A 23,385-nucleotide genomic window follows, 5' to 3' on the forward strand; every position below is an offset into this window, starting at 1 on the left:
ATATTTATTTGTAATCACTCTTCACAGACAGAAGAGTGTTCCAAAGGGACTTGTCACATAAAAGACATTGTAATGCCATATTAAAATCATAAACCAGAATATCTGAACCTCCATATCCAAGATAGGGAACTAATCCTATCCACACCACTAAAAGCTGATCTCTAAAAGGTCAGAAAACCTAGCTCACTAGCCTACCGATTAACAAGCAAAAGCCTGTGCAAACAAAACTGTTTTAGCCAGTGCCAAGTCATACCTCTCCAAGGAGCCAACACCGAGAAGGCTGTTCTTGACTTGCCATCATCCACACTTCCCTCAGAGGAGGCACATAGAGACTGGTATCAGGTGACAATCACAACATCCAGGTAATACATTATATTATTAAGGATGAGGATGATGGTCCAAATATATTTTACTAGCACTGATGGATTTAATGAGTTGCAAATTATATTAGCACATGGAAACAGCACTGTATTTGATGCCAACTGTGAAAAGCATTAGAAGTAACTGCTTTTATTTGAAATAGCAGAAAATAATACTGGGCACAAATGTAGCCCTAGACAAATTCTTTAGAATTTGGTTGTGAGCTCTTGCTTGTACAAAATTGCTTATACAAATTTCCCTTCCTATTAAAGTTCTGTTTCATTATATTTTGACCCAAAATCACAATGAAATAATGATGTAAGAAAGGCAATAATGTGAAAATTACCTACGTAATGAAACTCACTTTGCAATCTGTCGTTTCAAGGTACAGAAGCAAAAGAGTGGGAGGAATGGACAGGTGATTGTTCAAATTCTGGAGTGGCTTGTCTTTGCCTTAAGCAAACTCCAATGTTTTTCAGCTTCTCACCTTATAGAATTCTTTAAACCTCAATATACGCCATAAACATATGGGGAGAAAGAGATGGGAATGCCCAGAGATACAAGCTCCTTTGTTCAAAAGGCAAATAGAAGCTAAACCCCTGGCAGCAGCTGCAGTACAGATGGTTATCTGTGCACCATTTTGCCACTGCTAAGCAGAAACCAAAAAGAAGAAAAATCAACAAAACAGCTGGAGTTTTAAGACACTCTGCACTTTAGGTAAGTATATGTGTGTCTTTAGACTCTTTGGTTTGAAATGCAACCAAATCAGGAAAACACAGACTAAAAACAGCTGTACAAGGCCTAATTATCTGTCTGCTTTCATTTGCAGCTTTGATTTTCTTTTCTCCACACATCCCTTCCAAAGAAAATGTTAAAAGTTGTTGAGGAGAAACAAGAATAGAAAGGTGTATCCTTTTGTGTAAAGCAATTCCAAAGCCAACGGGAAAAATAAGGTGGACCCATTTACAAAGCTGCTGAGTTGATTTAAAATGGATTATTCAATACTACTTGTGAATTATATGTTGGAAGCCTTGAGAGGGTCTGACCTTAAAAAGTGACCTGTAAATATTTTAAATAAATAAATAAAGGTTCCACTCCACTTTCTGTGCATTGTCACCATTTGCTCTGCAATAGTTTGTCTTCCAGCCAGAAGGACCTTTGCTCTCATTAAATTTATTGCTAGAAAAACGTAAGCATTCAAAAATAGGTTATCAACAGTTCAAAAGATCTCTCAGGAGTTGCATTACATGAAAAAAGAGAGGATGGGCACAGCAGGTTGTCTTAGATTCATAAACAGATATGTGCAAATGCAATAGACTAGAATGAAGGTGTGTCTACTCCCCGGTGTGGGTTTCTTTCTCCTCTATACATTTAAAGCTGCATTGTTTAAACAGTCATGGCTTTGCCCAAATAATCCCTGGAGCTGAATTTATTAAGGGTGCTGAGAGTTATTAGGAGACCATTGTTCTCCTCGGAGACGTCCAATTCCCTGAGTTTCCTGGGAAGAGGGATTAATTGTTAATATGTGAATGCCTCTTTTTCTAGACTCTTGACTCAATGTCAAGAAACTTGTCTACCTCATCTGATGGTTATAAGATTGATAGCACAATCTTTTTCAGAAGTAAGTCCCATTTAACTCAACAGGGTTTACTCCTGGGGAAGTGAGTATAGGGCTGCAACCTTAATTATGATTTACAGAACAACCTGACAGCTGTGAAGGTGTTTTTTTTTTCTCTAGGCTATTTGGTCACTAAGTATTTGTAATGATTAAGAAAAGAAACTGATCAAAAAATTGGAAATAGACTAAGGGTCTAAACTTGTGGTTCCCAACATGGGGCATATGCCCCACAGGGGGACAATTTGATTTTTAAGGGGGGCAATTCAAGAATGAGTTATTAACAGTTAGTGGTCTTTTAGGCTTCCTCCACATGAATAGGAGTTAACTTTTTGAATAATAAGAATTATATGTCACGGGGGGGGGGGAGGCACATCAGATTTTAGAGATGCTTAGGTGGGGCATGGCCAAAAAAAGGTTGGGAACCACTGCTCTAAACAAACTAAACACTGGGAAGCACTGACAGAACAGGGATGTTTGTTAAAGGCTAGAGGTGAATGAGGAACGGCTAAAGGACAAAAATCAGAAGTCAAGAACAAAGGATGAACCAGGACTAAAAGACACCCAAAGGAAACTGAAATATACTCAGAGTCGAGTGTAGATTTCATGCTCTTTATTCAGCTCATAGTAGTGAGGAATGAAAGTTCCCCCAAAATATCTGCTTTATATACATTATTTACATAATGGGCCGCACGTGATTAGCTAATTCCGGGATTCTCCTGTAAGCCAATCAGGTTGCGGATTCACTTCCACCTGGAGCTGGATTGGGTGGCTCCTGCGAACCAATCATACTGCTGCACTGTTCTAGGACTGATCAGACTGCTGCATTCTGAATCCTATTGTTCTAGGACCAATCAGACTGCTGCATTTTGGATCCTATTCAACTCAGTACATAACAGAAACACAGCAATGTCCCCAAGCTTAGGAACACCTTGCTGCTCATTCATTAACTACAACAGGATGCTTTCCCACAGACCCTCCTTGTCCAGGAAGTTCCAGTGGCCAGTCTGGTGGGTGAAGGCCAGTCCAGGACCCTAGGGCATTCACTGCCTAGACAGATGTTACAACCCGTAGATCTGAAGGCTCCCACTTTGAGCCACAGCCGTTCTTGACAGGGGCCTAATTACTGTACCAGGGCTCCTAGAAAACTGCATGAAATTTGTTCACATCAGGCCCACCTGCATCCAGGGACATTCAGAGATAGTAATACTCCACACAACTGTGCTAATGCATGCACAAAAGACACTAGCACAATTGTTACGCCCTACTGTTTACCTGTTCTGAGCCTGCAGATCAAGGCAGGTTGGTCATTGCACCAAGGAGAGCTCCTGGTGGTCAACTTGCTCCGACAAGGATTGGAAATGAAATTAAGCCAGCAGACCTCTCCTGTGCTCGGTTTTGGAAGATCTGGAGTCAACTGAAATGCCAAACTACTGGCCTGAAGACATGAACTTTTCCTGTCTTCCATGATGTGTCTTTGTACCACTGAACTAGCAAGGTAGCAGGGCAGCCACTAGGTTCCTTGGGAAGGGCTTCATCATGGTTCTGTCTCTTGATCCATGAGCACTGGTTGAATGGTTCCCTGCCTGCCAATCTCTGGTTCAGTGGTTCTGGATCAGCGCCAGAAACCCAGTTCAGTTTTTTTGCTGGTAACACTGTAGCCCCAGACTTGGTGTCCTGGTCACTGCTGGGCTTGTGGCAGCTCTGCAGAGTAAAATCAGACAAACTCACATCTCCCATGGCCTCCATGTGGAGAACATAACATTTGACTCTACTCTGGGAAAATATAAATTGCAAATCAGCCCGGCTTATTATAGGCAATTTCTTTTCCTTCTCTTGCACTTACTCATATACTAAATCAGGCTGTGAGCCTTGTTGGGGAAACATCAGTGACACCTTGTGCTCTATAGGTCTTCAGTGTCTAGCACATACGTAACTGTGTGTTAAACAACAACAGCATGGCTGTGTTACTTTACAAAGGTTTCACCTTTGCAAACCAAACAGACCATCTCAGAACAAAAGCGGGTGGGAAGAGAAAAGAAGGCAAAAAGTCAGGGAAGGAACTTCTTTGGGATGTCCTTAAAGGACCCTGGGCCCAGGCTATTCAGGGAGACATTGAAGAGGAAAGGAGGGAAAAAACATTAATTGGGAAGAGATTTGAAGGTAAAGGCAGAGGTGTGCATTTTTAATGGACACAGTTTTACAAACAGAATTATAAAGAGTATCAGAAATATTAATCTAGGTACCAGCCACATGACTTTTCAACAGCATAGTGTCACTTTTCAACCACTCTCAGGAGAGTTTCATATCCACAATATTTAGAGAATACTTCGTTACCAGCAAACTAGGCAATACAAGATCACCAAAACAGGAAATGTACCTGCACCCAGTTTATTGTGAGCTCTTATAGGTTTTACACTGAAAAAAAAATGTTTAAGGTACAGGACTTGTGGAAGGGTCTTTATAGAAGCTTATATATTGCAAGGAAGGACAGAAGGAAGGACAGATCGTGAAGCTGAGGCTCCAATACTTTGGCCATCTCATGAGAAGACTCCCTGGAAAAGACCCTGATGTTGGGAAAGATTGAGGGCACAAGAAGAAGGGGACGACAGAGGACGAGATGGTTGGACAGTGTTCTGGAAGCTACAAACATGAGTCTGACCAAACTGTGGGAGGCAGTGGAAGACAGGAGTGCCTGGCGTGCTCTGGTCCATGAGGTCATGAAGAGTCGGACACGACTAAACAACAAATATAAGCAAATATATTGCAAAAACTTTATTTACATAGTAACAAGCTGAGGGCATGGAACATATAGTTGCATTGGTAATAAACATAACTGCGTTTGAAAAGGTTACTAATATCTCTGAGCTCTCCAAAAAGTGGAACAGCTTACCTGAAACAAGGTCAGGGTGATCCCAATAGGATAACTTAACACTGTACCATTTCCATCTAATATTTATGCCCTTATTTTATATATTTTTCCAAAGGAAAAGATCTGAACTCTGAGATTTCATCTGATCTCTGGAATTGGGTGTGGCAAAATGTCCCATGTTTAACAAAGTACCAAACTTAAATATGTGGTTTGGTTTTTTATATGAATTTATTTTTCATTGGTACTCAACATCTGCCAGGGTGAATCAAATATACCTAGGAGTGAATGATATCAAATGGAGTGGAGTATCAAATGCTGATATGATTCAAATATTTTGATCATGCCCTAAAATAAAGGTGTTTTCTGGATAAATATTTTGAATTAAATTGAGATAATAGCAGGTTATAAACTGCTAGCAGATCCAGTGGTTATCTTGTTTGGATATATAAAGCAACAGGTCATGTCAGACAATATAGAAATGATAGCTCACTTTTAACAGTTACACAGAAGATAATTTGTTGTAATTGGGGCAGGGTATGACAAACACCTTCACTGGAAGAGTGGATAATGAAAATAGGAGAGGTAAGTATAATTAGGTATAATTAGATATAATGGAATATTGGTTATTCAAAAGTGGCAGATGGATGAAGGGCATTCATATTGTGTGAATGGTTCTGTTTCTTTTCACTGTTCCTGATTTAGATATTGTTAATTTTGCCTAGCCATTATTTTAATAAACAACAATAACTTTAAACAATATTTACCGCTTTAAACACACATCAGCAATAACCTCCCATTTGAGAAATGCCTTGCTCATCTAATCACTGCTAAGCAATGGGCTGTCCAAAGTTCAGTTTGTGTCATCTACAGGTCTTAAACAAAGCTTTAAATTAAAGTTCAAAACAAAATACTTCATATTAGGTCAGGTATGCATTCCTAGCCTGTGACCCTCAATATAACTGCTTTGAAGCTGCAAAAAAAATTCTGTTAGTGTCCATGTTGTCATGTAAATAAGCAATAATAATTTCCAGTTTAACCAAAGTCCTTTCCTCTTCAGTTCTTTTCAACATCTTTTTTTGGTCCTCCAGAGATGGGAATAAAGCAAGTGAAAAGCAAATGAACAAATACCTAACCATGTTGACTGATATTGATTAAAATGAGCTGAGAGCTTTGAGGTAAAAGGTCCAGTGCATTTCTAGTGAAAGGTTAAGGATACCAGGCTTAATATAATAGCGAATAAACTTCTGCCTTCAGCTTTTCTTCTTTCTTCCAACAATGCTCTTTGTGCTTTATTCTTCTGTCTGTGCTGAAGGAATCAGGGATAGCTGGCTTATATGCTGGTTGGCCAGACATGGGAACAGGCAATACCCAGCCAGCCAACAAGACACTGCCCACTACACTAGCAGGGGCCTCTGATTAGCTCATTTAAATCTGCTTTTTTGGCAGTCCACCCAGCCAGGGAAAGGGGTAAGGGGTCTCAACCGCCACACACCCAGAATATGGATACATGGCCATTTCAAAGAAAGTAAAATAATATATTAAATAATAATAATAATAATAATAATAATAATAATAATAATAATTTATTATTTGTACCCCGCCCATCTGGCTGGGTTTCCCCAGCCACTCTGGGCGGCTTCCAACAAAGATAAAAGATACACTGAAATGTCACATATTGAAAACTTCCCTGAACAGGGCTGCCTTCAGATGTCTTCTGAATGTCAGGTAGATGTTTATCACTTTGACATCTGATGGGAGGGCGTTCCACAGGGCGGGTGCCACTACCGAGAAGGCCCTCTGCCTGGTTCCCTGTAACTTGGCCTCTCGCAGTGAGGGAACCGCCAGAAGGCCCTCGGAGCTGGACCTCAGTGTCCGGGCAGAATGATGGGGGAGGAGACGCTCCTTCAGATATACTAGACCGAGGCTGTTTAGGGCTTTAAAGGTCAGCACCAACACTTTGAATTGTGCTCGGAAACGTACTGGGAGCCAATGTAGGTCTTTCAAGACCGGTGTTATATGGTCTCGGCGGCCGCTCCCAGTCACCAGTCTAGCTGCCGCATTCTGGATTAGTTGTAGTTTCTGGGTCACCTTCAAAGGTAGCCCCACGTAGAGCGCATTGCAGTAGTCCAAGCGGGAGATAACCAGAGCATGTACCACTCCTGTCCCCCAAAAACAGTACTTCTGTCTTGTCAGGATTCAACCTCAATCTGTTAGCTGCCATCCATCCTCCAACCGCTTCCAGGCACTCACACAGGACCTTCACCGCCTTCACTGGTTCTGATTTAAAAGAGAGGTAGAGCTGGGTATCATCTGCATACTGATGAACACCCAGCCCAAACCTCCTGATGATCTCTCCCAGTGGCTGCATGTAAATGTTGAAAAGCATGGGGGAGAGGACAGAACCCTGAGGCACCCCACAAGTGAGAGCCCAGGGGTCTGAACACTCATCCCCCACCACCACTTTCTGAACACGGCCCAGGAGGAAGGAGCGGAACCACTGTATGACAGTGCCCCCAGCTCCCAGCCCCTCAAGACGGTCCAGAAGGATGTTATGGTCGATTAGACTTTAGGGCTCACAATATCAGTCTCAGATGACACCTTTGATAGTCTTTATTATGGTGTGAGGTTTCAAAGAGTGAAGCCTACTTCATCAGGTGCATCTAGCAAACTCAACTACCAAAGTTTATGCCATAATAAACCTGTTAGCTTTAAATGCCACAATACTCTTCGATGGCCTTTCCTACACAAGGCTGTCATAGCTACCCCCCTGGAATTAGCAGTCTATTTTTCTCTGATATCAGTGAAAATGTAAAAGCATTCCATGTCAGTATGCTTTGAACTAAAGTTTAATTCAACTCTGAACAAACACAATTTCAAGAGGAAAAAAACAGTGCAGTTGAAATGAATAATGAAAATCACTAAATAGCAGAAATTAAAATATTAATGTATGCTATACTTTCCTTTTAATCAACATGGAACACAAAACTACATTATGTATTCTGTTTTTAGGATAAAAAGTCTGTACTCCTTATGTCTATTAGTTTACATTTTTTTCAAAAACCAAATTAAATAAAACCTACTTTTTGGATACTGCACCAATGCTGCTGGCATGACAAAGTGTTAAAAGATTTATTTGATATAACACCCAGCGAACTCTATACTGAGTGTTCATTTAACACAAAGGAATTGGATTTCATGTCACTTAACTCTGAATGCTTAGGCCACAATTTCCCTTAAGTCTATTGACAATGGCATAAAACAACCTATTTTATAGAGCCAGAGGGCAGGGCTGTTTTTTTTTAACTAACTTGGTATCCAAAGACATGTCAGCAGAAACAGACTCATTTAACCCCTTCCAGCTTATGCTGATAAGTATATACAAGGTGCTCCCCACCCCACACAAAGAAATAACCCAAATTTTGCTCATATAAATATGAAGAAGCTTCTGTTGCTGGTTTACACTGGGAAGCAGGAGTTAAATAAGTCTTTGCCCATCCTTTGGCTCATGTAAAAGTTAACAGATGGAGCCAATGTTGATGGTTCTCAGTTCTCACTGAAGCCAATTATAATAATTATTAACATTTCTATTAACATTATTATGAGCTTTTCTATCCTTCAGGTTTTTTCAGTGCTCAAGGCAGCTCGCAACGTATTAGAAAGAATATCTCAATATCATAATTTTGTTTTATTTATTTATTCCCCCTTTTCCTCCAAGATGTGGCTCTCCACATCTGTTTTATTTTCACAACAAACCTGTGAGAGGAGTTAGCCTGAGGGACATTGACTTGCTTAAGGCCACCTAGTGAGTGGGGATTCAAACCTTGGTTTCTTGGGTCATAATCCAACACTCTAACAATTACATTTAAAGACCAGAGGTGGCAGCAGTGTCAACAACTAATTCAATCATCAGGGCGGGGACTGGTTGAAAAGGAAAGTCTTTAGCATCTGGTCATCCATTAGCGAGGAGACAAATTAAGCTGTTTAGGATTTTAACCAGTGTTTTGAACTGAGTCCTGAAACAGAGTAGAAATCAATGCAGTTGATGTAACATGGGATTCACATGTTCCCCTAGGATTCCAGCCAACACCTCAGTTTAAGTATCCAGACGCTCTTTAAAGGCAGACCCACAGAGATCACGTTGTTTTCAGGTAAACTATAGGTAAGCATGTAAAGGTCTGCCCTGGGCCCTCTTAATATTTACGTGGGGACACCTGCTTAATCTTTACCTGGTACACTGCAGTAAAAATTGTGGTTATGCCCTATCCACGTATCATCTAGGGATGAGGCGAAGTTCCTTCACAACCAGAATCTTAAATGAAATTACTGGCTACAACCAAAATGGACAATTTGTGATGGAGTAAGTCTTGTGGGAAAAGGAACATCCATACTTTCCCCTCCTTCCTCTAATCCAGGTTTGCCTTCCCTATCTCCATAACCGTAGCTTATCGACCTTCTTCCTCATTCTACTCATTCAGTGGAATGCCTCCCTGCGCCACTGCCATTTCATACAGTGTACCTCGGTTCTCGAATGTAATCTGTTCAAGTTCCGAAACGTTCAAAAACTGAGGCGCAAAGGGCTGTCTGCAAATTCAGTTGAGAAAATTGAAAAACACACAGCAGAAAAAATATATATTAACAATATTATATATATATATATTAACAAAGCTGTATTCGACGGATGAAAATACATGATGTTTGACATGATTGAGAATCGTGGACCCAGGGACAAAGAATTATGAAGCTTTAAAATCGAGATGTGGAAAATATGGAAACAATGAGGAGAAGCAGGACTAAGATGTGGAGATATGCTTCAGAGATCCAGTCCATGGGGAGCTCCGAAAAAATTAATAAATATAATTTGGACTATAATTTGGCCTGTCTTATTTTAGTTTTTTATTTTAATTGAAGTATTATGATTGGATATATTAATTGGATGTTTTTTAATGGAAAATCAATAAAAATGATTTAAAAAAAAGAAAAAAGAAAAACACACAGCAGAAGCCGTTCGACTTCCAAGGCACATTTGAAAACAGAAACATTTACTTCCGGGTTTTTGGCGTTCGGGTTCCAATGGAGACGTTTGAGAACCAAGGTACCACTGTACACCTATAGCAGCGGCTGCTTCCTCTTTCTCTAGCCATGGAACAGGAACATCTGAGCTGGTGCAGGGTGCCTAGAGTGGCAACTTCCTATGTTCTTGGGAGCTCTAGGATGTCTCTAGTGGTGTAGTGATGGAATTTGGGGGTGAATTTCAGCAGATTTAGTAAAAGAAGTTTAGAGTCAGTGAGGACATGGAACAAAACAATCCAGACTTTCGAAAGATACAGTGCCCAAAGTATGTTCTCTGTGAAGTATGGGCGATGATGCAGTCACTGCCCCCAGGGTGGCCAGCATAAATTATGTATCAGTAGTGCAGTTCTAACAAAATTGAACACACAACAGAACCGCATCCATAAAATATACATAATAGGTGCTGCAAAAGGTCAGATCTCCTACTGTTTGATTTTGTTTGCTTGCCTATCTGCTCCCTTTTATTCCTGTTGTGCCTAGAGAAATATTACTGAAAGATCCAGCAGGAGACATGTCCTTTGAGTAAAAATTTAAATGGGCAGAGGGAAAGTCATTTACTGAACAAGAAGTGCAGAGGAGTCCCAGCATATATATTTCGTTCATCGGGAGGGGGAGAACTGCCCGCGAAAGAGGTTCAGAGAAGAGCTTAAGCAGCTGCAGGGAGGCAAAATTACTGTAATGGTAATATGTAGCATAAACAGCAAAGCAATTTTGCACTGCTGGTAGACTGCACAGCTCTATAATAGTGGTGTCAGAAAGCCTGCACATAAAAATAAAAATAAAAATTCCCACCAAACCACCTGGAATACTGCACTCAGGTGTGTGTAGCTTAGAAATGGGAGAATACAGCCATTTCAATTGCTCTCCTTTTCTCAATTTTCCAATCTTAAGTTTGGGTCCCCACATTTCCATATCAGGTTGTTTACTTTATTTTTTAAAAATCCATCAGCATTTCAGTGTTCATTTCTTGGATTTCTGCTAATATGCATGTTTTCTATACACATTTCTGCACAGCAGCTTCCCCTGATATAATGCACCTTTCACTAATACAATGTATGCTGTTAAGTTTTTTGTGTGTCATTTCACTAATCTATGAATTTTATGCACAATACCATAGCAGACTGATTTTTGTACATATTATTTGGCTGGCAAACTGCACTTGGAAATTTGGGCAAGTGTGAATTTGGAACGATGGCTGTGTTTTGGTTCACAGATTGGTGCAAATTATGTTTTAAGTTCAGCTTTGCAAGAGAACAGAATCAAAATACGCCTTACATAATGTATGGCAGTTGTAAAATCAGAGAAAATTACATAAACACCCTAAATATGCTTTCTTAGAAGTAAATCCATTTGAGTTCATCAGTCAAGACTCACTCCTTTGTATGGTTAGGGAGGTTGTAAGCAAATATGCATATGTGACTGCAGCAACATTTCACACTAAACATATCCCAGGTGACTAGATGTAGCTGTTATGAACATCCAACACTGGTAAATACTTTTGCTTAGTTTTTGTTTCATTGTGGTATTTTTATTTTTTGAACAAATGCTAGGCGGGTTGATTTGCAAAAGCAGGAGCTGTGAAACAGTTTGTATATTGAAAAGCAAGTGTTTAGGTTGAGCTACATGCTGCTCTGCCAGGATATTATACTGAGTACAACCTAAGGCAACCTGCAGGAATTGTCAACTGATCCAGGCAAATGATGCACAGGGAAAGAAAAAAACAGGATGGCAAGACATATTGCACAGCAGTGCGCAAAGCAGCCATGCTGTGAAAAAACGAGGGAAGGCAGACAGCAAGAGACCCTTTTGCAAACCATCACAAACACCCAGTATTGGGCACTGGCTTTTGATGCACACAGTCTCAGCACTCATGCAACATATTATCTACCGGCTTTGGACTAGGTCTGTCAAACAATAGGTCAGATGGGGAAAAACAATTGGCGCCATGGCAGTGATGGCTTCTTGGAGTCTGGAAACTGGGTTCTTCATCCATAGTCCTGAAGGAGGGCCACCTGGCCTTTTCTTGGAGGCTCCCCCCCCCCCGCCTACTAGTAAAAACATCATGGCAAGATGGAGACCAACCTGGCTGGGTCCATCCATCAGCCAGACAGAGAGCAGCTGCAGAGAGCTTGCCTTGCCTCTTTCTACTAGAAAGAATACATATAAGAACTTAGTACCTAAGAAGCAGTACCAGAGTTTGCTTTCTTCCTCCTCGCCAGTCCCTTTTCCTTTTGTGTCGTGGATTGTAGACTGTACGTCTCAGGGCAGCAGCTGAGAAAGCATTTTTTCAGAAGGAGAACAGGGTAACTCCCGTACTTTAAATAAAGCAATAGATTTCATTAATTCACTCTAGCAGCCTCTTCCTAGCATTCCACCGTGAACTGCTTTCCAATGGCCACGTCTGCTTTTTTGCTTTTTGCTTTCGAGCTGTTATTGTGAGCTTCTTTTTAATAGCTGCTGCAGTTTCTTTTCTCTTACACTTTAACACAACCTTTGGAGTCTACTAGAATTTTAAGGGGCTTCAAAATACCTTGAATTGTGGAAGGTACCCTACAAAAACAAATTCTTTTCCTCGCCTTCTATATAAACAGAAACCTATAGTTTCTTTTCCTGTAAGCTAACAATGGCTGCTGTGTTTGGCAGATGAAATGCTTTTCAAGAGACATGTCACGTGAGGGAGCCCTTTCAAAGGCATCTGAGATTTCTCAGATGCCGAAAGAAAAGCAACCACGAGTATGCACACAGTTTACTTTAAATCAAGACATTCAGTATAAATGAGGCTCCAACTGAGACTAGATTGCACACAATGATCAGCAATACATTTGGGCTTTATATAAGCCTTCTATATAATATTCAGGTTTGAATGCTGGCAGATAAAAAAAAAATAGAAACACATTGCTTGCAGATAAGTTACAATGCACTTGGTAATGCTGACAGACAGACCTTTTGAAAACAAAATAGTCTATTTACACTGAAGGAGTCTCTAAAGATTACCCAGTCAGATTTTGAAAGAAAACTGTTATTACCAGAAGCCTGATGTTGCATTTCATATAGTTGGATTAGTTACCCCCTGATTACTCATGATTTCCAAGTGTATTAATTTACTGTTTTGCAGCTTTGGTTTACCTATAGCAAGGTTATAGACACACCAAATTGTTGTTGTTTTTTAATGCATTTGGGTAAGAAAAATAAAATATTAATTGAAAAGTCAAACCACCATAAATGGCACAAGCCATCATCTGAGGCACACCAGGGATTCTTATTTTCTTCTGCAAGAGGGGAGCTCTCTATGTTCACTTGAATATTTCCCAAAGTGTATGACACTGCATAGAAAAGGAAGCTCCTGCACACGCAGGGCTCAGTTTGTTTGTTTGTTTACTGGAGCACCGGAGTTCTCTCCAGTGGTCCATCAAAGTCAAAAGGATTTCTAGTACTGACCTCACAGAATACAAAATAAGTGATTATACTTATGATCAGTTGTATATTCTGGAGTTTGAAACTGTGCTCCCCAAAAAACCAGAGCACTAAAGGTCAACAGCAGAAGGCATTGTTGTTGTTTTCATTTCAGGTGGCAAGAGAATGGAAAGTAAGAGAGTAGTATATTTTCATCCTTTTTCTCTTAACCCTGTCTTTAACTTTCTTGGGATGGGCAGCCTGCAGCTCTGCAAGACATCTTGTAGTAGAAAGAGACATGACTGTTGCGAGCCAGGGCATGGACACTGTAGTTAGCCCACAGAGTTCAAAGTCCTATTTTCCACTGGAAAATAAGGTTTGGAGCACTAAAAATAGAAAAAGAGGGGAGTGACTTTCATAAAGTTTGCATAGGCATATTTGCATACACACAGCCTGATCCCTGAGATCATCCAGATTGTTGTTCCCTGTGTTACAGAGGCTTGGGTGGCATCAACAAGAAGTCACCCATGCAGAGGCGGAGCTAGGTGTTCTGGCACCCGGAGCGGTGCATATGCTGTGCACCTGGAGGAAGGGCCATGGGGCATCCCATGGCAAGCATCCCAGGGGGCGTGGCAAGAATCCAAGGGGGGCGCAGCCCATGGTGGGTATCCCAGGGGACGAGCCGCCTGTGGCAGGCTGCTTCCTGGGTGAGGAGGGAGGGAGCCATGCCACTTTGCCAGCATAGCTCCCTCCTCCCTTCCCTCTTCCTTTTAACAGCTCGGGGGAGGCTCCCCCCCAGGAAGCAGCACGGGAGTGGGGGGCAATGGCACGCCACACGCCTGCAACTCCCATGCCTCCCCCGAGCTGTGAAAATTAAGGGGGAAGGCTGCATCTCCACCCCTTCTCCCACCAGCTCATGGTAGGCTTGGGAGTCATGGGCGGACTGCGTGTCAAATGTCACCCCCCTCAGTGATGACACATAGGGCGGACCGCCCCCACCCCCTTCCTCCACCCCTGCACCCATAGGGTGCAACACCCAAGATTCGGCAGGAATCCTTCATTTTCACTTCAAGACCCTTTTGTGTGTGAGACCATTCCTTCCACTTGTGGTTGCCGCCATGCACGTCTTGCACGCACAGGGAGGAGCAGCTGACTGCAGTTCTAGTTTTAAGTGTAATCCAAAATTAGCAAGCTAATCAGCAGGGCAGCCAGGTGGGAAATGGGGCTGCTGTCCAAAAACAACTAAAGGGGCAGCAGCCAGGACGGTGTATTAAATAGCCACCCATTACCTTTGGGCTCCCTTACCCATCTTCCAAAGCAATTAAAACTTATTTTCACCAATCAGGTTTAGGTTCTTTGCTAATAGAAACAAGCAAGCCCTGCACTGGCCAACAAGGAATGTATGCACACACAAAAGAACATTTTACTAGTTTTCTTGAAACTTACTTGGCTTCCCTTACAATTTCTCAGACGTTTCACCTAAAAAGATGATGCTCAAATTTGCCTTGACATTTCACTTCAGGGAAAACGCAATAGCAACTTAAGAAAGTGCCACTGTTAATCATGTAATTATCAGTTTCTTTTCTTTCTGCATTTCATTTCCCCTCTGGTGCCATAATGGATGTGTTAATTCTTAAGGTGCTTTGTGAAAGCCGTGTGACTCCTCACCTGGGAAACTGCAGGAGCTGAACCAAAACAGGCAAACAAGTTAACTTCGCAGCCTTGTTACTCAGACCCCTCTGCTTCCTCAGTTAACCCTAAAGGAGGCTGTGAAGAAGACAGGCAAAGTTCATTTGCCGCCTGCTAGAACCAGTGCCCTCTGCTGCATGAACTTTATTGGCTTTCAGCACTATGCTATGCTGCAGCACTGCTCTGAAAGACACAAAAAGAGAGTCGCCCAACCAGTTGCCTGGGCAACTTGGGATGCCACCTGTTGAGGCTGAAACACAGCACAAGAAGAAAGGGAGGCTTCTTGACATAGCCTAGGCAATCAGGCCAGAAAATTACAGCCACTTCCATTATTACACAATTTCTTCATACTTCAGAAGAGAACTAAAACATAATACACACAATATGTGTCAATTATTCTTAAATTGGGCTAAGCCAGTCAAAATTACCCTACGTAATTGACAGAGCATTTCTTATTTGTTCAATCACGGGCTCAGAATGTCTCTCAGCAAGGCAAATTTAGTGGAGGACTGAAGATAAGCAATTAGTCTGACTAGCAGCAAAGAGATGGTTGGATAGTGTTTTCGAGGTTACCAGCATGAGTTTGAGCAAACTGCGGGAGGCAGTGGAGGACAGAGGTGCCTGGCGTTCTCTGGTCCATGGGGTCACGAAGAGTCGGACACGACTAAACGACTAAACAACAACAACAACAACAAGCAGCAAAGCACCCCTTGCAGCTTTTCCTTGCAAGGAGCAGCAGAGGATTTCCAGTGGCTTATATAAAACAAGATCGGCATGGCATGGCAAGAAAGCTGCCATTGGTCACTCTCTCTCATTGCTCTGAGGCCCCAGTCTGGCAACCTCTGGAGCACCTGCACCCACAGCGCCATCTCGGTGGGTCTATATGCAACATTAAGAGACCAACCCCCAGCACAGGCACAATATGGGGGTGATAACAGGTTCTTCTTATCTTCCCTCCCCCAAAGTCCTGGGATTAGTTCTCCTCTTCCCACGCTAGGACCTCAGGGCTCTCAGCCATTCCATTTTATATCCTCCTGTGATCTGTTTCCATAGCATATAGACTGTGGCTTACACACTGATGAAGCAGGCCCCTCCAGCTAGGAGGCACACCCACCCTCCGCACACCAGCCGGTGAGTGGTTCAATTCTGCTCAGTCTGACTGCCCAGGCACATTACCCTGCTGGGAACAGGAACATGCAATCCAAGTGTAGTGCAGGGCTGGTGCAAAATGGCATCAAACCATTTCTGAATATAAACCAGAAGCATCTTCCTGCTCTCACTCGCAATTGGGCAGTTATATCTTCCGAGGCATCCAAATCTGTGCTGTGTGTAATAGTTTGGTCCTCTTTTTGGACTCGAAAGGGTGTCCGAAAGTATCCAAACAAGTATCCAAACAAGCCAAAACCCACACTTTGATCGTGGGAAGTGCCACACTAAATTGGTCTACAATATCTCACAAGGCTTCTGAGTTGATGCAATTTGGAATGCCTCAGCCTGTCTTCTTAATTCAAAATGGTGTCCAGACAGAAATAAAAACTGGCTCCTCCACCCCAGGAACCATCACTCCAAATTCAGCAATGTTATATCAGCAGGCATCCAAATGCCCCAAAACAGGTAGACGAATCACTTCCCCATACATATAATAGACTATTAACTTGAATAGAGAAACTAAGTTCAGCTATTTTCTGGGATTGCTTTGATGATCTTCAAACTGTTCAAACTTAAGTTTTTCTTCTTCTAAGAACACCTTCATAAAAATGGTTTAAATTGCTGCCTTATCCAAAAAACAAAAACAAAACCCTTTAATAAAAACTAAATTTGCTTTGGGACACGGGTGGCGCTGTGGGTTAAACCACAGAGCCTAGGACTTGCCGATCAGAAGTTCGGTGGTTCGAATCCCCGTGACGGGGTGAGATCCCATTGCTCGGTCCCTGCTCCTGCCCACCTAGCAGTTTGAAAGCACGTCAAAGTGCAAGTAGATAAATAGGTACCGCTCCGGTGGGAAGGTAAACGGCGTTTCTGTGCGCTGCTCTGGTTCGCTAGAAGCGGCTTAGTCATGCTGGCCACATGACCCAGAAGCTGTACGCCAGCTCCCTCGGCCAATAAAGCGAGATGAGCGTCGCAACCCCAGAGTCGGCCACGACTGGACCTAATGGTCAGGGGTCCCTTTACCTTTACTAAATTTGCTTTGGCTTATCTTTGAGACCTTGTTATTCCTGTCCCATTTAATTGCCTTCCCACACTACCCCATCAAAGAGTTAGCTGAACCTGTAAAATATATTCTAGAGGTTAAATAGCTGCTTATGGAAGTAGGTAGGATATAAAGCCACCTGGTGGTGACAGAGGTGAGAACCAAACAAGGAGGAGTTGGGTTAGCTGGTTTGCACCCCTACAATTTTTCTCTCAGTACAGGCCAGAACTCCTGCTGCCACATCACTGCCTGATTTTCCTCTTAACAACTGCTGAAGTCCCTTGAAGGTGCTCTGTTGTGAGGTCAGTGGCTGTAAAATAAAACACTATGCTGTAATATAAATGTCAGGGAACATAATTCCCATACACACAAACATTTTATCTGTGATTTAGCTTGTTTTCTGCATTTTAGTGAAAGCTTGGCTCCATCAATATCATTCTGTACATATTTACATTTATTTCAGTGTTTTGTTTCTGTCAAGAAGCTATAATAGAACTTGAAATACCAGCCTTTAAATTAAATTTGTGAAAGAGAAACAGGATTTTATTTGGTCCTAGACCTAATTTGTGAGGTAATTTAAGGAAGTCTGTTTTCTCTTGATTCATTTATGGCCAATGAAGTGATATGATTTATGCTGGGTCATACTGTATTGCCAAATTGTTGTTGGGTAAATTTTGTTGGCTTTATTGTTAACTGTTCAATTTGGTGTGTTTTATGTTATTATTTTATGCTGATTGTATTTTATTTTTTTTGAATCAGCAGGCTAATACATGAAAAGAATAAATAAATGTCCAGTAGATTACTGTATGGTCTGTTGTGGCATAGTTTGTTTCATCTATATATGATGAGTTGTTTTTACCACTTAAAACAATAATCATTTGCAATACCTTCCAGAACTGTATGAAACTAGAACTGTATGAAACTAGAACACAACTGGTACAGTATATTCTGTAAGGTTCTATTACAAAATACCTTGGGTCATTCTATTTTGCCTAGCATTTTATATTTGAGTCCATTTCAGTACCACTCCAGGTCTGAAACACTAGAAGGAATGGTCCAATAAATTTTATAATAAACCCATACAAAATTCATTATGGCAGCCAATAAATTGAATCTATCCTGATAGATTATTTCAGACACAGGATTTGATTGCACCGAAGTAGCAGTTGTCAAATAAATGTAAAATGTGCATTTGTTTTGCTTGCTCATTGATGGATATTCCATTCACTTAATGATAAAACAAATACTTCTGGGTTTTCTACAATAAACGTAGATATGAGAAAAAAATGTTTTTAAAGTTAAAATTGAATCAGACTAAGCACTGATATCAGAAGAATTCCCCTGAACTCTGTAATATGATCTCCATGTTCATTTAAATGAAATATGTGAGAGCATTGAGTCAAACACTCAAAATTGATATTCGTGATGCATTGTCATGAAAGTTTTAGGTCCTAAAACTTACCATTCTAAGATCCTATTGTATTGTACAGGTAACTAATTCAGCCTGTGAGCTGGTCAATTATAGAACAAAATTTCCCACAATGGAATTTTATCCGAGCCAAGTTCATATCATTAGTCTGACTAATCATCAGCAATGTGGGTTAAATCATATGTAATTGAACCACGATTCTCTTAGCTGTTGTTTCATTGCCTTTGAATGGCAAAATTGAACCTTCTGTTTCTCCTTGCTAACTGCTGTCCTTTAGTACTCAGCATTTTCTTCTTTGCTTAATAGCATCTTGCCCTCTTGAAAACTTCATACTCTCCTGACAAATAGCTCTACTATGGCATTAACTACAGCATAAGTCAGTGTAGACAAAAATCTACATGAAAAGGAAGCCACATTCTAGTAATTTTGCAAGAGATTTTTTTTTTAAGAAGATGGCAACGCAACACCTTTGGAGCAAAAAAAAAGTATACATCAATAAAATTTACTTCTGTCTGCAAGTTGGGGTAACTGAAGATATTGGAGACAGATTCTTTCATCCTGGGAATAAAAAAGAGAGGTCTAGTACTGTGGCCCTACCTTATTTATGTACCCCTATGATGTTTTAGTTTTAAATTCTGTATTGTGTAATGTTTTATTTCTGACTATCGGTCGAATAAAGGAAATTGATTGATTGAATCATCCTGGGAATCAAAATATAGATGAAGTTTACTCTTTGGAACAGAATTTCACTTTAAAATACACTCTACTTGATTCTCTAGAGAAGGTCTCAATCTACTTTTAAATGCATATATTTTAAAATGGACTCACAGGGGACTTCTACTATCAAAGTTTCTTACAAAACCAGAGATGCTTCTCAGAGGAGTTTTTCATTTTTGTTTTAAGGGGGGGATACCCAACCCTTCAATTATGCCTTTAAAATGAAACGGTGTCAGATTTCTGGGGACTAATTTAAATCCTTCACAGAATAACCAGATTACGCAACATTAATGACAGATAGCTTTTCCTTTCCAGGTCTTATCCAAGGTCTTTGTCTGCACACATTATATCCCACGCTTTTTACCCAGCTGTCAACAGGAGAAATACACCATAATTATTTTTTGGATGGTTGGGGTTGTATCCAAAGCTAGTCCTATAGACCTACTGAAATTAGCAGACAAAACTAATCTAGCTTTATTAATTTCAATAGGCCTACTTGGAGTATAATTTAGCTGGATGCAACTCACTGTCTCCAATTCTTGTGGACCCCCAGGGCCAATTCCACAGCTCTCATTTTTAGAGGAATATATTTGAGGGAAGTCAACTCTTTCCCTTTGTTTGCATTTGTTAAACCTAAATAATACCTGGAAACTTAAACTTGTGTGACATTTGTATATAACAAAATGATATTAATGTGTTGAATATATACTCCCAGCTGTTTAGAATCAATGATGAAACAGGGAGTTAATCTGTGCTGAGGCTTAGTTTTCTTTACGGTTCCAGTGAACTGCTTAGAAGGCCAGAGTTTATTTGGATTGCATTCTCCAATGAAAAAGGGACATCAACATCATTTAGGAGACAGGATGGGAGTACAGAATAGGTTCTCCATTTTGGCCATATCTGAAATGATGACATGAACAGTGTTACAGTCCTGTCTGGTCTGGTTAAAGAAGTCTCTTCTTCACTACCATAATTAAACCTTACAACTGCACCGAGCTTTATTCAGTATGAAGGAGTAGTAGTAATTATTTCTGCTCCTTTATTTGCTGCCTTACACACACACACACACACACACACACACACACACACACACACGTTCTCTGAGGAACTTGTTAGGAGACTGCAAAACCCCAGAAAACTGATGCTACTATTGCAAAAGCAAACCAGAACTATGTTTGAACTAAAAAGAAACCGCCCATATTCAGACAGCAGCCAAACTTCTTTTTCTGGATAACACGACTGAGTATTTAGTGCAGGGATGGGGACCCTCTGGTAACTCCAGATGCTGACAGACCTCAACTTCTGTCACCCAAACCAGCAAGACCAATGTCCGTAGATGATGGGAGTTGTAATCCTACAACATTGGGAAGGCTACAAGTTTCTCATCCTAATGTGATAAGGCAGCAATAGCAAACATTCAAGGATGATCCATCTGGTTAGAAGTCTAGTTAATAAGCACCATTCACTGTCTCATCTTTATGGAAGCTCAAGACAGCAGTGACTAGAAGCTTGACCATTAGGGTCATGACCCCAATGAAACCTCCTTCTGAAAGAGGTTAAGAAACTGATTCTATACTCAGGGTTAGAGATAACCTGTCCCAGTGAAATCAGTGTAAAAAACTAGTAATGGCTTGGATTTCAATTGGATCTAAGTGCAACTGATTTAATTCAATTGGATCTAAGTTCAGCTAATTCTCAGTGGCCTGAGATTCCCAGAAGAGGTTGGAAGACATTTTTAAAAGCAGGTGTTATCAGCTGATATGATTCTCTTTCCCTTTTCATTACGTACTGTAACCATTTACAGTTCATTTCATCTTTTTTTAATTTCCTCTTTATCATTGTATTTGAGCAATCTTACAAAACTGGCAAATTCTCCATTCTCAAGATCAAACAAGATGTGATTGAGGCAGTCATGCTTGATATTTAAGTATTTATTGTGTGTTGTTATAAGACATCTCATAATAAGCTCAGGCGTCAGTCTGTCTCAGAGACAATGGAGTGCACCTCTGGGGGTGAAGTCAGACCATTGCATAAGCAGACCAAAGTGACCTCCTTGGGGCGCAAGCCTGGGCAGTGTGTGTGGAGGTCCTGGGTTGCTCACACACAAATAACCATCTCAATGAAAACAAACTTGAATAAAAAGTTGCAAGAAACAAGCGAGCCAAAAGCCCCAAACACCAAACTAGCATAATAAAATACCACATGCAGCACAGAAATGAAAACAACTACAAAACAGACTTAAAACAAGATCTTAAAAAGACATGGGGAAACAAAAATGCTAGACTCAGCTTGGTACGGAGAAGACAACAATGCAGGCAACCAGACAAACTTCCCTAGGGAGAACATTCCCAGCTAGGAGACCACCACCAAAAAGGCCCTCTCATGATAAACCACTGAGCTAGATGGGCATGTAGTGAAGGACTTCAGTAGATAACCTTAAGCCAGTGTTAGCCAACATGGTTCCATCCAAATATTGCCAAACTGCTGATCATGATGGGTGGGGCTTATGGAAATTTGAGTACATCTTCTGGCGAGCACCAGGTTGACTAACACTGTCTTAAGGCATACAGGAAAAGGCATTCCATTAGGTTCTGAAATGCCGAGCTATGTAGGTCTGTATAGGTCAGAAGCAGCATCTTGAATTGGGCTCAGAAACACATTAGAAACAAACACTGGTGAGAAAGGGCTGAGTCCAAAGTATAAGATTCTTTTTTTTCCTACCCTTGCTCTGACCAGAAAAGTGACTGAAGCAAATGAGCACAGGGTGTTAATGGGGCTGCCATATGTCTGGAATTTTCCAGATATATCCAGGATTCGTCTGTTGGAAATAGCATCTGGGTGGAATTTCAGAAAATATCCAGGAAAACCCATATCAGAAGTGAGCTGTGTGTGTGTATGTGTGAATTCCCTTTAAAAAAAATAGCTCACAAACTTAAAAAACTTTTTTGTCCGGATTTTCATGTAGTGAAATATGGCAACCCTAAGTTAAGGAAGACTTCAATTCCCCATGTGCACACCTCTTTGGATATGAACTGTATATTAGCCCCATCTTATCAGTGAACAGGGAAGATTCAAAATTACAAAAAGGTGTTGGCCCCACCAGTTAGTTTGGCCCTTAGTTTTTCCTAGAGTTAGAACCTGTTTAGGATGCAGTTATTCAACAGCGATGAACAGGTAGCAAGAGAATAACATATTAAATACTGCTGAAATTGTGACGCACACTTCCTTAAGTTACTAAATTCACAGAGCAGTTGGCACCATTGAAAGCATGTTTTCTGAAACAATACCAGCATGGCAAATCTTTCTTGGCAAATTCCACGCCTCTGAAATAATACTATTTCTTGTGTAGCCACGTGTGTGGGTGAGAGAGATATCCCAGGAAAGAGGGGGGAGGACCCAACAAAAGAGTATAAAGCAGCCCCGTGTTCTTTGGTATTTAAATTATACTAGCTAGCCATGGTATCACACATTTAGGCATAACAGTGGTTCGGGAAGGCAAAATAGATATGGAAAACCTGAAAACATGTGCATAGCCTAGAGAAAAAGAGATTAATAGGGACATGCTCTGAAATATTTTCAAAGCTGCTAGAATGAAAAAGGAGAGCAATTGCTCAGAGTCATTTGGATTGGGAAAAGCAGAATCATGACAGAGAGCTATAACACCATAAAGCTGAGTACTTACAACCACTATAGAAGTAGTACTATTTTATTTTTTTAAAAGATTATGCTAAATTTATCGATTAACCCATATTCTATAGAAGACCACCTGGATTTTTGCAAAAAGAACTCAACTATTGAACGTGAGTTAGCTTGGAAAAAAGTGAGATGGGTTAATTTGAATACTTTGTTTTCTGACAACACCAGAATTTCCAGATCACAAAGACACAACCAAGGAGGGGCAGATCTATCAATGCTGGTTCTTGTTGGGATTTCATTCCTCCCGTTGCAGGATGTGTGATTGTTTTCATCGCATGTCTGTGTTGACATTCCATACTGTTGGAGTCATGTGAACGGAAGTTCAGTTACACTGTTCCATTATGTTGTACTTT

The 23,385-nt window shown here is 40.9% G+C and overlaps 1 protein-coding gene and 1 long non-coding RNA gene across 3 annotated transcripts in view; both read right to left on the reverse strand.

Moving 5' to 3' along the window:
• Positions 1–23,385, reverse strand: part of LOC310825745 — an 835,366-nt gene that overhangs the window by 448,544 nt on the left and 363,437 nt on the right. The window lies entirely within an intron of this gene.
• IMMP2L (inner mitochondrial membrane peptidase subunit 2) overlaps positions 1–23,385 on the reverse strand; it is a 456,796-nt gene that overhangs the window by 67,522 nt on the left and 365,889 nt on the right. Inside the window, exon 6 of one of the 2 annotated variants that reach the window (XM_083699543.1) lies at positions 19,059–19,177. The exons of the other annotated variant lie outside the window; for it this stretch is intronic. Within the exon in view, the coding sequence (XP_083555669.1) occupies positions 19,112–19,177 (66 nt within the window). The 3' untranslated portion in view covers positions 19,059–19,111. Of the gene's footprint in view, positions 1–19,058; positions 19,178–23,385 lie in introns of those variants that run through there. 2 annotated transcript variants of the gene reach the window in all.

The sequence above is a fragment of the Podarcis gaigeae genome (assembly GCF_964106915.1).
Source record: "Podarcis gaigeae genome assembly, chromosome: 10".
In the NCBI taxonomy this organism is placed as follows: domain Eukaryota; kingdom Metazoa; phylum Chordata; class Lepidosauria; order Squamata; family Lacertidae; genus Podarcis; species Podarcis gaigeae.